Source organism: Ruditapes philippinarum, unplaced genomic scaffold (assembly GCF_026571515.1).
Source record: "Ruditapes philippinarum isolate M1 unplaced genomic scaffold, ASM2657151v2 ctg3395_1_1_1_1, whole genome shotgun sequence".
Taxonomy (NCBI): Eukaryota; Metazoa; Mollusca; class Bivalvia; order Venerida; family Veneridae; genus Ruditapes; species Ruditapes philippinarum.
In genome coordinates this window covers 83,715-97,935 of record NW_026856044.1, presented here as the reverse complement: position 1 = coordinate 97,935, position 14,221 = coordinate 83,715, and the positions used below count along the sequence as shown (strand labels likewise).

The window sequence follows — 14,221 nt, the reverse complement described above, 5'->3', positions numbered from 1 at the left end:
ACAAAAGATCTATCAACATTCCCTGCAACATCACATTGATCTTTAATAAAACGTTGACAAGACAGGCAAAAGTTAAAGTATAATAACGTGTACAAAGTAGATTACAATTGAATGATAAATCCTTTTTGTGGTTATACATTATATTATATATTGGCAAATAGCTTAAAACCATGCTAGGGGTTTTATGTGAAATTCAAAATTTAAAGGCCAAATATCTGTGGAGAAACTAATCTAAGTTTGAATTTAATAAGTGTAAGTAAAACATTTTTATCAACAAAATGATAAAAGTCAAAAATTGTCCTATTTAAATATAACATATAAAATTGTTTTACAACTTTTACAGAACAATATTATAATGTTTTGGGTATAGCAATTACTTTCATGTGTATAAAATGTACTAAATGTGTATAATTTATTTTTAAAGTTTAAGTACAATAATAATTCGCTTTTTGTACGTTGTGTCTTGTCTGGAAACTAAAAGATATTTGTCAGTTAAACACTATATATACTTGTTGTTGGCTGATATACTTGTGTATAAAACATACATGTATAAATGTACGTTGATCATATATGTAGTAACGCTGTAGATTTCAAATTTATCTTTTCTATAACATTTTGAAAACGACCGTTTAAGCATAGGAAACTATGTAATGAACCAACGTTTATGCCAAAGTTTTAAGGTAATAAATAAATTTTCCAAGCTCAAACAGGGCCCAGAAAAATCGAAACAAAATCTGAACTCCGCCTTTGTTTTACTCTGTTTTTGATAAACTAGGACGCTAGTTTTGTTTAACATTGCAAAATGCAATGATCACGCGCTATCGACCGTTTTCCAGTGTAAACAGCTCTGCTATGTTTCAAAATCGACCAATGACGTTTGGTTTCTATGTTTAGTTTATTGAGTCAAGCTGTATTTACCAGATAAACTAAATAAAGCTCAGTGATAGATCAGGAAGCAAAGTGTTAAACTTGGCAAGTTGAAAAAGTGTTGAAATAAACTATTGTTATTGTTATCTGGAAAAGTTTATGAATCAGGTTTGTTTTAATGTATATCTTATTTTCTAAATATTACTTCTGTTATATTACTAATTGGCTGTATCACATATTTTTGGCTTGCGGCTGTACTGCATTTTACCACTCCCCTAGCGCCCACTGTAATGATTGCGCCATTTTGAAGCACATGTACATCCAATTCATTGTGAACTAGAAGGAAATAAATTGTTATTATGTCATAAGGTTTCTAATTGTTTAGTTTCCCTTTGTTTTTGCAGGACTACACATTATAAAAATATGTAGATTTCTTAAGTACCCTTGATCCCATCGTCGGATACCTACATGTAATCTGATAAATGTTAACGGTTCGGCAGTGGGTATCTAACGACGTGTTGATCCAGATTATACAAAGATAAAATACTTTTTATTTGATTTTCAACTTTATTTCTTAAATTAAAAGGTCAGTAATAATGGATTACATGCAATAAAGAACAATTTTTAATGTTAACTTGTTTTTTTTTTATAAATTTATATTTTACTATCCTGCAGCGAACGAATTAAAAGACAATTCATTCCAAGAAATAAGTTAATAAGTATATTTTATGATAATTAATTTTATAATATTTTTGAAATATCAAGGATAAAAGAATCTAATCTAATTAATATAGTCCACAATGAATTTATGTTGCTAACCGACCAACGATATGATAGGAAACGGAAAAAAGACCCTCCTATAAAAACAACGAAAAAAAAAATGTAGCCACTTATCAAATTCGATAACAGAATATTAAGAAAACGAAACCAACAAAAATAATTGAATATATTAAGGTGAATTTGGTTTTAATACAAACCCATTCAGCTTCTAAGGTTAAATATGTTATCTTTAGATAAATCGTTTCATATAATTGTCAGAATACATAAACTAAGAAACCCCTATATACCCCTAAAAGTAAATTATTAAAGTGGAGTATTCGTTTCCCAATCTTCTACATGTACAGAAACGAACGTCTCTGGCGCATTATAAATAGACCCCTTTAAAAATTACTAAAAATAGAACGATGCATATCATTACAGGCCACAGGTTATCTCTGGAGGCATAAAGCTGTCTGCTAATAGGCTAAGTTCATGGAAAAGAGTGTACACATGCTCAAAAAATGACCTTGTCTTTATATTTTATGTCTGTATATTTAATTTTGTTTTCTTTGATAAACTATCCATTTCTGCAGACCAAACACTTCTTTCCATCATTATTGGACACTATAAAAATCTTGGATAAACGACAGATACTGGCATTCAATGCGCCCATTGATAAGCTATTTTCTGAATTAAACTGTATTTATAAAATCTCTGAGAGTAAATTATAAAAATGCCATTTAAGTATATAAATCCCTAAATACTCATCTCCCTGAATATATGCAAAATCATTTAATATCATATAAACAATATGTATTTTTATATAAATCATTTGTTTGAACTGTTAACTATATGTACATTTTGATAGAGACTCAAAAGGAAGCCTGAAGTTGCTAAACTATGTTGCCCCTTTAAATAAAGTCATCATCATCATTATTATTATTATTATTATTATCCCCCGCCGATGGAATCGGGAGGGGGATATAGTTTTGGCGTTGTCCGTCCGTCCATCCGTCCGTCCGAATTTCGTTTCCGGAGTAGTTCTCTACAACTACTGGCTGGAATTCATCCAAACTTTATGGGAATCATCAATATCAAGAGGAGATGCGCATATCGCCGGCTTGTTCCGGTCCGACCCTTTAACTCAGAGTTATGGCCCTTTATTAGTTATGTAGTATGCATATAGAGTAAAAATCGTTTCCGGAGTAGTTCTCTGCAACTACTTGGCTGGAATTCAACGAAACTTTATGGGAATCATCAATATCAAGAGGAGATGCACATATCGTCGGCTTGTTCTGGTCAGACCCTTAAACTCAGAGTTATGGCCCTTTATTAGTTATGTAGTATGCATATAGAGTAAAAAATCGTTTCTGCACTACTTCTCTGCAACTACTGGCTGGAATTCAACGAAACTTTATGGGAACCTTCAATACCAAGAGGAGATGCGCATATCGTCGGCATGTTCCGGTCAGACCCTTTAACTCATAGTTATGGCCCTTGATTAGTTATGTAGTATGCATATAGAATAAAAATCGTTTCCGCACTTCTTCTCTGCAACTACTGGCTGGAATTCAACGAAACTTTATGGGAACCTTCAATACCAAGAGGAGATGCGCATATCGTCGGCTTGTTCGGGTCAGACACTTTAACTTAGAGTTATGACCCTTGATTACTTATGCAGTATTCATATAGAAAAATATTTGTTTCTTCGCTACTTCTCTGCTACTACTGGCTGGAATTCAGATACTAAGAGGAGATGTGCATATAGTCGCCTTGTTCCAGTCAGATACTTATAACTCAGATTTATGGCCCTTGATTAGTAATGTAGTTTATACATCTCATTGGCATTTCCAGATTTTACTATTTAACACAAAGTTATGGCTCTGTTATTGCCCTGAATATTTATCAAGTTCAAAGAATATTACTGTTTATGCCATGATTAATATATAAATAAAGCCTTATGTCTTCAATTATTGTGTTAATAATAACCAGTACTCGGCGGGGGATATAAATTCAACGAATTTGCTTGTTAATAATAATAATAATAATAATAATAATATTATTATTATTATTATTATTATTATTATTATTATTATTATGTACCAGTGTTTCGACATGTGCAGCCAGTTCTATTATGAGAAACTGACAAGTGTTTGCAAGCAAGAGGCAGTGTATAAATAACATACGTTAAAGGCTTACCTGATAAATAAAAAATATGATCAAAACAATGCAACCTAAATTGTCATTGATTTATTTTAAAGCATCTTTAATTTATTTTTAACCTCAGGCATAAACTCAGTTTCAAAACTACAATTTAAAACTACCAATATTATAAAAAATATAAGAATATAAATATAAAGAATATAGAAAAAAATGAAAACAACTGACTGGCTTAAAACATATATTTGTGGAACATCTATCCAAATTATACAGATATTATTTGACTCTGAAATGCATAACCTAGTCATTTAAAATATTTCGACTTCTGCAGAAAAGCCTGTTCATAAAATTAAGGCTAAACTTCAATTTTTTGCTAACAATTAATTAACTATGTGGACTGGAGAAATTATTAGACCCAACAGTTACTAGTACTTAATAATCATTTATGTTATGAAACATGGTAAAAATCATGAAGCAAAACAATTTGTCACATTATAAAAACGTAACATGCATGCAAAGAATTATTTGTTTGTTGCCACGGCTTTAATTATCTTGGTCTTATTTTTAATAGCTTTTGTCCATGCATCCCTTCTCCACAATACGTATTTAGGAATCTAAGTAATGACATAGTATTTTCTGTGTTTTGCCTATTTGAGCATCCGTAAATTTGAATAAGAATGCCTTTATGAAATAAATATGTTTTGTTTTGTTAAAAAACTTTTTAAAATAGTAGCGTAATAGTTTGTTCTGCAACATTTTATTCTGTTAAAGCACAGTTTTTCTGTTTTCAATAAAAGAACTATTTTATGTTGAGAGCTGACTGTGAGATGGAAATATCAATGTTATCATTTTTGAATTTTATGAAAAATATTTCATTAGAATATTTCATTTTGATATTTCATAAGTTTGTTTACCTTTAACTATTTTATTCTAAGTTATATCCTTAATTTTTACATAAAACGAACCTCAAATAAACCAAAAAAAAGCATCAAATAATTCACAAATTTCTGAAGCTATATTTTGCTAATAACAACTGCTTATTTTAACATTTAAAGTAATAACTTCTCTTTAAACCTGTTCTGGAGGCTTATCAGTAGCAGCTTTCTGCCAACATGAGTGACCTGACATTGACCTTACATTTTGCAAGGCGTCTATAACTCTCGGGGAAGAAATACCTTCCAAGATAAAATTATTGAAATACATACATGTAGTTCAGCACTAAATTGTTTTCCCCGATAAAAATAAACCTCTTGTTTTTTCATGGGAAAACTGTTTTTACCCAAACGATAACAGTATGCACTTATGAGATATGAAACACATTTTTCCTTGTGGTTGTATACAACGACAAAACACTCAATACTACTTGATTTGCATGAGTCAGCATGAGGGGAAATTTGAAACATGTTTAGCGGAATTTTAACCACTTGCATGTTTGTAACGATTATATTTATTACTCACTTATATTCATGAATTTTGAAAAGGTTTAATATAAAATACCTAAATACATTTTTGAATTACTATAAACAAAAATTATTCCGTTTTTTTTGTCCAACGTGTAAATATTTTTTTTATCATATCGTGTTAAAGTTCATTTAAATGAAGTAAACTTGCCGTTTATTCTGTTTAGCACAGTGCTTCTTGTCGAATTAATAAATGTCCACACTATTTCAGAGAAATTGTCACAAGGGGACCATCTACCAATGTTGTACAAATTATTTTGATAACAATTGCTACTAGGGGACATAGTCTGTTAATACCTGTATTCAGAAAAGCTGTCTATTTGAATTTGATATCCTTTCTCAAAGACCATGTAACAATATATTTTTAAATATTTGATTTATCAAAGATATGGCCGCTATGGTGTGTGTTCTTTTTACCATTAAATATGCCTACATAATGACGAACACTTTGAAAATCCCTTTTTCAAAATGTTTCTTTGATTTTATATGGTTCCACAAAATATAATTAGATAATTTCATTTAGTTATCAAAATGACAGTTATGGGTTTCAAGTCACTTTTCTATAATGTTTTATACAGATTGAATGAAAATTATCTTGCTAAGATTTTGATTTAATAAAATAAAATTGATTCATAGGTGGGTGACTTTAATTTAAATTAGAAAAGTAAAAAAAGGTCATTAAGGGGTTAGGGTTGTACTACAGAAGTCAAAAAGGGTTTGAACGATTTTCATGTCATATGCAAAGAAGGTGTGCTAATTTGTCCGGCAGTGGAGTCATTCTTTTCAGTTTTGAAAACATGTTTTATACAGATTGAATGCTAAGAGTTTGATTTAATAAAATAAAATTGATTCATAGGTGGATGACTTTAATTTAAATAAGAAAAGTAAAAAATGTCATTAAGGGGTTAGGTTGTACTACAGAAGCAAAAGAAAGAGTTTGAACAATGTTCTTGTCATATGCAAAGAATGCTAATTTGTCCGGCAGTGGAGTCATTCTTTTCAGTTTTGAAAGTAAAAGGCTAAGAAATGCAATTCTTGTAGTGGAAAAATCATAGCCTTTGTTAGAAAAAGGTTCCTCTTCGCGGAATTATTTATCTTTATTTTCCTTTACTCAAGAGACCAATACTGATTACCTTCGGTCTAACAAATTCTTAATTATTTCCTTTGTTGATATAAAAACATTTTGTTATAATTGTAGTGGACGTGGTGAAAGTCAGAATGGATGGACGTACCAGAAGAAGAACACCAAATGATAATGGGAATGATCAACAAAGAAATGAATACGAGGTACCGGTTATGTTCAAAATTTGTAAACATTATAATTTTATGTACATGTAGATGTCTGCATTTGCGGCGGCAGTATCTAAACTTTATTTCAAATCATGGGACATATTATTTTACATGTTATAAGGCTGAAATTAAGAGCAGAAATAATTTTTCGTGCCCTTTACAGTATTAAGACTTAACGTTATTTGAATACGTTTTAATCAATAATATTTCGAATCATATGTATTATACCTTTTATAATTTTCTAAATTGAGCTGCATTAAAGCAGCACGCCTCCTGACTCATGTTAATTTTCATGAAAAAATGTATTTAAAAGTAAAATATTATTAGGTGAACAAATAAAGTAATTTGCATTTTGCAATAAGAACTTACAATCCAAGAAAATTACCAAAAAAGTGGTCAACATATGGAAAAATCCCTTACTGCATTAGTTACGCAGTAGAAATATGGTAATAAAATATTGCAAAATCATTCTTAAACCGCATATAGCAAGAAAAATATAACTTGGATCTTGAATGTTTTTACTTTACTTAAAATTTTAGTACATTTTTCTCAATATTGATTTTCTTGAAACATTTTGGCTCATCTGGAGCGCGTGCAGCTTTAAATCTGCATTTAAAAAAATCAATTATATATATATATATATAAATACATATCATCAAGTGTGACAATTACTTCACACGATGTGCAACAAGTTGACCTTATATTTTCAGGACAGATCTGAATCCAAAAGGCCCCGCCTCAGAAACGGAGAAAAAGAAAGTGAGAATTATTGAATTTTTTGTAAAAAATTTATTTTTGAAAGGCACAAAAGTGATACCTTTAAGTTATCATGATGATTGTCGTATAAACACATTTGGAAATGTTTCGAAATTCTCAATAAAACAAGTCCAAAATTCATAGCTATGCTAATACAGCAGATAACTTATATTTACTTGTTCTGTACATAAAGAATTACATTAAACCAGGCCGTATTGAACGACCTTTAGTTTATAATTTCAATTTTAACTATTTTATACGGTGGCTACTTTGTGCATTTGTGTTTTCGCCTCTCGACCCCGCCAAGCGGAAAATCGTGAATTAACAAGTTAAGTGATTGGGGCACGGAGCGAAAACAAGCTAATAAGCCGGGTTCGGGGAAAGGTTTAATAAATTAAACTTTGTCTCGCGAGATTTAAGAAATAAACGGCGGGTACAGGGAGAAAAAACACGCTGCCAGAGAAGAGATTGCATCTTCCCACCGATTCACGTGACCCGGTCATTCAGAACCTTAGACAAAAGACGGTACCGACGTTTACGCGAAACTGTTATTACACTAAAATGACTAATGAATTTATCGTATGTAATAATGAAGTATACATAAAATTTTAATGATTTTATTGAATAGTTCAATTTATTATGGTATTTAAAATTGCATTCATACATTAATGATGAATAAAACGTTTGGCAAAGGTCACGTTATATTCCTCGTTGACTTCAAGGAAGATTTTACTGACAAAATAAATTACAAATGTTTTTGGGGTTATATGTGCGAAATCACTTATTATACGCCCGTTTGAAAAACGGGATGTATTATGGGAACGCCCCTGGCGGGCGGGCGGCGTCCAATTTTGTCCGGAGCATATCTCCTACATGTATGGAGGGATTTTGATGAAACTTCATAGAAATGTTCACCACTATAAGGAGCAGTGTCCCGCACATGAACCAGGTCTCTAGGTCAAAGGTCAAGGTCACACTTAGAGCTCATTGAAAAATGCTTGTCCGGAGCAAAACTTCCACATGTATAGAGGGATTTCAATATTACTTGGCACAAATGTTCACCATTGTGAGGCGGGAGTGTCGCGCGCAAGATTCAGGTCCTTGCAGCCAAGGTCAAGGTCACACATAGAGGTCAAAGTTCAGATAAAAATATGAAGATGTGTAATATGGACCATTTAGTCATCATTTATTGAGGGATTGTAACATAAATGGTCATTATCAAGACTATAGCTGTGATTCATATAATTTAGGTCAATATGTACAAGGTCAAGGTCACTAAAGATGATGAAATATCCAGATTTTGTCCGGAGCATATCTCCTACATGTATTGAGGGATTTTAATGAAACTTCATAGAAATGTTCACCACTATGAGGAGCAGTGTCGCGCACATGAACCAGGTCTCTAGGTCAAAGGTCAAGGTCACACTTAGAGTTCATTGAAAAATGCTTGTCCGGAGCAAAACTTCCACATGTATAGAGGGATTTCAATATTACTTGGCACAAATGTTCACCATTGTGAGGCGGAGTGTCGCGCGCAAGATTCGGGTCCTTGCGGCCAAGGTCAAGGTCACACATAGAGGTCAAAGTTCAGATAAAAATATGAAGATGTATATATGGACCATTTAGTCATCATTTATTGAGGGATTGTAACACAAATGGTCATTAGCAAGACTATGGCTGTGGTACATATAATATATGTCAATATATACAAGGTCAAGGTCACTAAATGATGAAATATCCAGTTTTTGTCCGGAGCATATCTCCTACATGTATGGAGGGATTATAATGAAACTTCATAGAAATGTTCACCACTATGAGGAGCAGTGTCGCGCACATGAACCAGGTCTTTAGGTCAAAGGTCAAGGTCACACTTAGAGCTCATTGAAAACCGCTTGTCCGGAGCAAAACTTCCACATGTATAGAGGGATTTCAATATTACTTGGCACAAATGTTCACCATTGTGAGGCGGAGTGTCGCGCGCAAGATTCAGGTCCTTGCGGCCAAGGTCAAGGTCACACATAGAGGTCAAAGTTCAGATAAAAAATATGAAGATGTGTATATGGACCATTTAGTCATCATTTATTGAGGGATTGTAACACAAATGGTCATTATCAAGACTATGGCTGTGATACATATAATTTTAGGTCAATATATACAAGGTCAAGGTCACTAAAGATGATGAAATATCCAGATTTTGTCCGGAGCATATCTCCTACACGCATGGAGGGATTTTAACGAAATTTTCAAAGTAATGTTCACCATTATGAGAAGCCATGTCACGCACATGAACTAGGTCTCTAGGTCAAAGGTCAAGGTCACACTTAGAGTTCATTGAAAAACGCTTGTCCGGAGCAAAACTTCCACATGCATAGAGGGATTTCAATATAACTTGTCACAAATGTACACCATTGTGAGGCGGAGTGTCGCGCACAAAATTCAGGTCCCTGCAGCCAAGGTCAAGGCCACACATAGAGGTCAAAGTTTAGATAAAAATATGAAGATGTGTATAGGGACGATTTAATCTTCATTTATTGAGGGATTGTAACACAAATGGTCATTATCATGACTACGGCTATGACACATGTACTTTAGGTCAATATATGCAAGGTCAAGGTCACTAAAGATGGTGAAATATCCAGATTTTGTCTGGAGCATATCTCCTACATGTATGGAAGAATTTTTATAATACTTTATGGAAATGTTCACCACCATGATATGTATTGCTCCATGCATGATCCAGGTCTCCAGGTCAAAGGTCAAGGTCACACTTAGAGCTCATTGAAAACGCTTGTCTGGAGCAAAACTTCTACATTCATAGAAGGATTTTAATATAACTTGGCAAAAATGTTCACCATTGTGAGGCTGAGTGTCGCACGCAAAATTCAGATCCCTGCGACCAAAGTCAAGGTTACACATAGAGGTCAAAGTTCAGATAACATTTGCAGATGTGTATAGGGACCATTTAGTCATCATTTATTGATGGATTGTAGCACAAATGGTAACTATTATGACTACAGGTGTGACACATTTAATTTAGGTTAATATTTGCAAGGTCAAGGTCACTGGAGATGATTAAATATCCACATGTTGTCCGGAGCATATTTTCTACATGCATGGAGGAATTTTAACGTTACTTTATAGAATTGTTCACCACCATGAGACGTAGTGCCCTGCACATGAACCAAGTCTCTAGGTCAAAGGTGAAGGTCACAGTTAGAGCTCATAGCAAAACGCTTATCTGGAGCAAAACTTCTACATGCATAGAGGGATTTCAATATAATTTGGCACAAATGTTCATCATTGTAAGGCTGAGTGTCGTGCATAAAATTCAGGTCCCTGCGACCAAGGTCAAGGTCACACATCCTGTGCATATCTTCCCTACTGATTTGTTTTAAGGTTCATTTAACAACACAGTGCTAAGGATAAAAACTTGCTTGCTAGATAACACTTATCCATATTGCCCCCATCTCCATCTAAAGCTTTCGTAAACGGGCGTATTTTGTGACTATGGCACCCTTGTATACATGTATAATGCATTTGTGCATACATTGTAAAAATTGAATGAGAAAATTACCCTTTCGTAACTTTGTAGTATGATATATGATTAAATGTATATTTGTACATTAGATATGTTTCGTGATAAAACATAAAAATAACTTTCGCATACACCAGACCTCGGCTTTAGATTTAAACCGTGATCAGATATGATGTTATTGAAGCAGATGTATTTAAATATTTAATCTTAATCCATTGAGCTTTAATAGAAATATTTATGTAGGATAATTTCACCTAAAATATTTATTGCATATTCTCTCATTTTATTTGCAAGTATTTCTACTGCAGCATTTTATTGACACTATGTTATAAACAAACAAAAAATGTCATATCATTTGGATATTCTGGGACCTTATAATATATGATGTGATTATCAATAGACATTATTGTAATGAAGGAAGGAATAGAGTATTTGTTTTAACTTTATTCTTTTTCAGTGCATTTTGGTATAGCCAGTTTTACCTTCCGTACGTGCTATATAACATATTATTCTCATATATAGAAAGTTACTGATATTTTCTTTTTGTAAAATGAACTAATTAACTGACTCCATCTGTCAATATTTCAGGATATTTGGTAACTTAGATATACCAATGTAATAGCTTTAAATTGACAAAAGATCAAATTTATTTCAATATAAATACTACTGCCTAAGGAAAATGGCGCACTTCGCAGACATCTAAGCGTAAAACTGATTCGACCCCGCCAAGCGAAAAGTAGAGAATGAACAAGTTAAAATGGCGGGGACGCGAGGCGAAAACACGCTGATAAGCGGGGACGCTTATTAGCGTGTTTTCGCTCCGCATTCCCGCCGTTTAACTCCTTTAAATCTCGCTCCGCGCCTCCGCGGGGTGAAGTTTTATTTATAAAAATTTGCCCCGCGCCCCGCTTATTAACGTGTTTTCCTTAGCGCCCCCGCCATTTTAACTTGTTAATTCCCGACTTTTCGCTTGGCGGGGTCGCGGGGCGAAAAACACGAATGAAAAAAATCAGCCACCATATTTTCATCACTATGCACTTCGATAGAATGTATAAATCTGTAATATACCTGATATCTGTATCGATAAGAACTGTTTTACAGGTCAATGCATATGGTCATCAGGCAATGTGGAACATTTCCTTGCATTTGAACCAACAGAAATACCGAAATGGCGACTAGAAACGAGGACCACAGAGGCACCAACTATTTCTGAGATGCTAAAAGATATAGTTATTTATAAAGGAAACCTATGAGCGACTAAAGGGAATTCAACAGAAGCTAAAAGAAAGGAAAATTTCACAGATGGTTACTTGTTAGATTTTTATGCACTATACAGAAAGAAAGAAGGTATTGGAGTACAAGAAGAAACTTTGACGGAATCAATTATGGAAGATATTGATAAAGAAATAAATGGTGCCATGTCGACACGTGTTGAACAGCTGCTTCAAAATAAATCTGAAGGGTCGTATCAAAGACATAATTCACTTGAACTACCAAGTTTAGATTTTGACGAAATTGGTAGTATCCATGACAAGATACAGGAAACGGGTAAAACGCCAACCAAAAGTACGAAGGAGACCACTAATTTGTACCTTGCCTACAAGCATATAAAAGATGAGCTTAAAAAATCAATAGATGATATGGCTGAAGCCAATACTCCAAATAAAGAAATTGATTTTTTTTCTGGAAAGCATGATAGTAAAGGTTTCATAGAAGTTGAGTCTTTGATAAAGCATACACATAACATTCTGATGGAAGACATCATGCATGAAGGTACACCTCCCGGTAATTTTAGTACGTACCCAAGAACAGCTGAATTTAACGGGAAAACACACGAATACCCTAAATTTGAAAATGTAGCTGTAGCTGAACAAGCTATCCAGACTTTAGTTGATAAAGTGAATGAAATAATTGAAAGCATAAGACAGAAAAATATTTCAGATGAAGAAAGAGCAAAAATGTATTTTAAATGTTCAAGTCTGTTTCTGTTTTGTTTCCTTTCATTACATCCATTTGGTGATGGAAACGGAAGACTCGCCCGTCTACTTTCCAGCTACAATTTACTAACATTTTCTCCGTTCTTAACACCTATTTACAATGTTTTCAGCGCGACAAGAAAATGTGACTACGTCCAGGCATTGGTGGATGCAAGACAAGGCCTTGGTGAAGCACAGCATATCACCGTGAAAGATGAAGCTATAAACATGAGTATTTCTGCAATGGAACAAAAACCGTCTGACCTTTGCTCGATGCTGATAGAGTCAAACTGGACAGTATGGAGACAGTTGTTGTTTAAATTGGGAGACAAAACCATAAAGCTTTACAAATGGGAAATTGAAAATCAAAACCTTTAGAAATTTCTTGTCAGACACACACTGATATTGCGTAGCATTCACTGCTTCATGACAATGCTTCAACGCTTTAAATATTTGAGCCTCGCAAACCAAAGGGAAGATACAACCACGCAGTGATTTAAGCATTTCCTTGTTATATAATTTCTTTGTATGTTTATATACATGTACAATAGCTTTTGACTGAGAAAGTTTTGAAAACGAGTGTTTTATAAAAGGGACTTAGGAAATGAATATCAGTTATTCATTTTATATTCCTTTTGTATGGGAGAAATTTCAATTTTAATTTTCATAGAAAACAGTATTTGATGTAATTTACATGCAACTGGTTTAGGCGTATATTACATTTATTACCCAGTAGATTTATGTTGAATATTATATTCTCCGCATATTACGTTGTTATTTTTTGTGTGTACATAATGTCACAGATATGCATACACTATTCAACTCCGTGATAATGTGAAGGACAGAATCTCATTTTTCACTTAATTGTTGTAGTATCAAATGAATAAAAATATTCATGAAACCGTGTTATGTTGTACATGCAGTTTGTTTTGCCATGATTTGTGATTGTAACACCTGAAGTACTTAAGCTGCGGTTTGTCAAAATATTTAGGAAATAGATATCGATTCTGAGTGGATTGTTGTAGAATAATGCACGGATTGAGTTCAAATGCGTAGTTATATAATTACGAAGGCCGATAGACCTTAGTGATTAATTACAAAGCATTTGAACGAAAAACGTGCATTATTATAGAATAATGCACAAAGAATTTATATCTATTTCCAATTTCCATTCTAACACGTCTAGAAAAAATATAATTATTATTATAATGTTGGACTTTATGTGTGGTGATTAAATTTGTTTTCGCCTCATAGTTTCCAATAGAAACGTCCTTTAAAGGCTGTTACAGTGGTATGAAAAAAAAACTGTCGTTAAATCTTCCGTGTGTAGAAACATTTTGAGAATAACGCATTTTGAAAACGTTGATAAAACTGTTGTTTATTTTATTTCACTCTATAATTTTTCAAGCGAAATAAAT

General features: G+C 33.1%; 1 protein-coding gene across 1 annotated transcript; it reads left to right on the top strand.

The window, feature by feature from the left end:
- Window positions 1-870: 870 nt before the first annotated feature.
- On the top strand, window positions 871-13,838 carry LOC132745226 (uncharacterized). The gene is made up of 4 exons (XM_060734076.1): window positions 871-1,035; window positions 6,445-6,533; window positions 7,247-7,295; window positions 11,929-13,838. Exon 4 carries the CDS (start codon window positions 12,213-12,215, stop codon window positions 13,179-13,181), a length of 969 nt encoding a protein of 322 aa, XP_060590059.1. The 5' UTR covers window positions 871-1,035; window positions 6,445-6,533; window positions 7,247-7,295; window positions 11,929-12,212; the 3' UTR covers window positions 13,182-13,838.
- The last annotated feature ends 383 nt before the right edge of the window (window positions 13,839-14,221 follow it).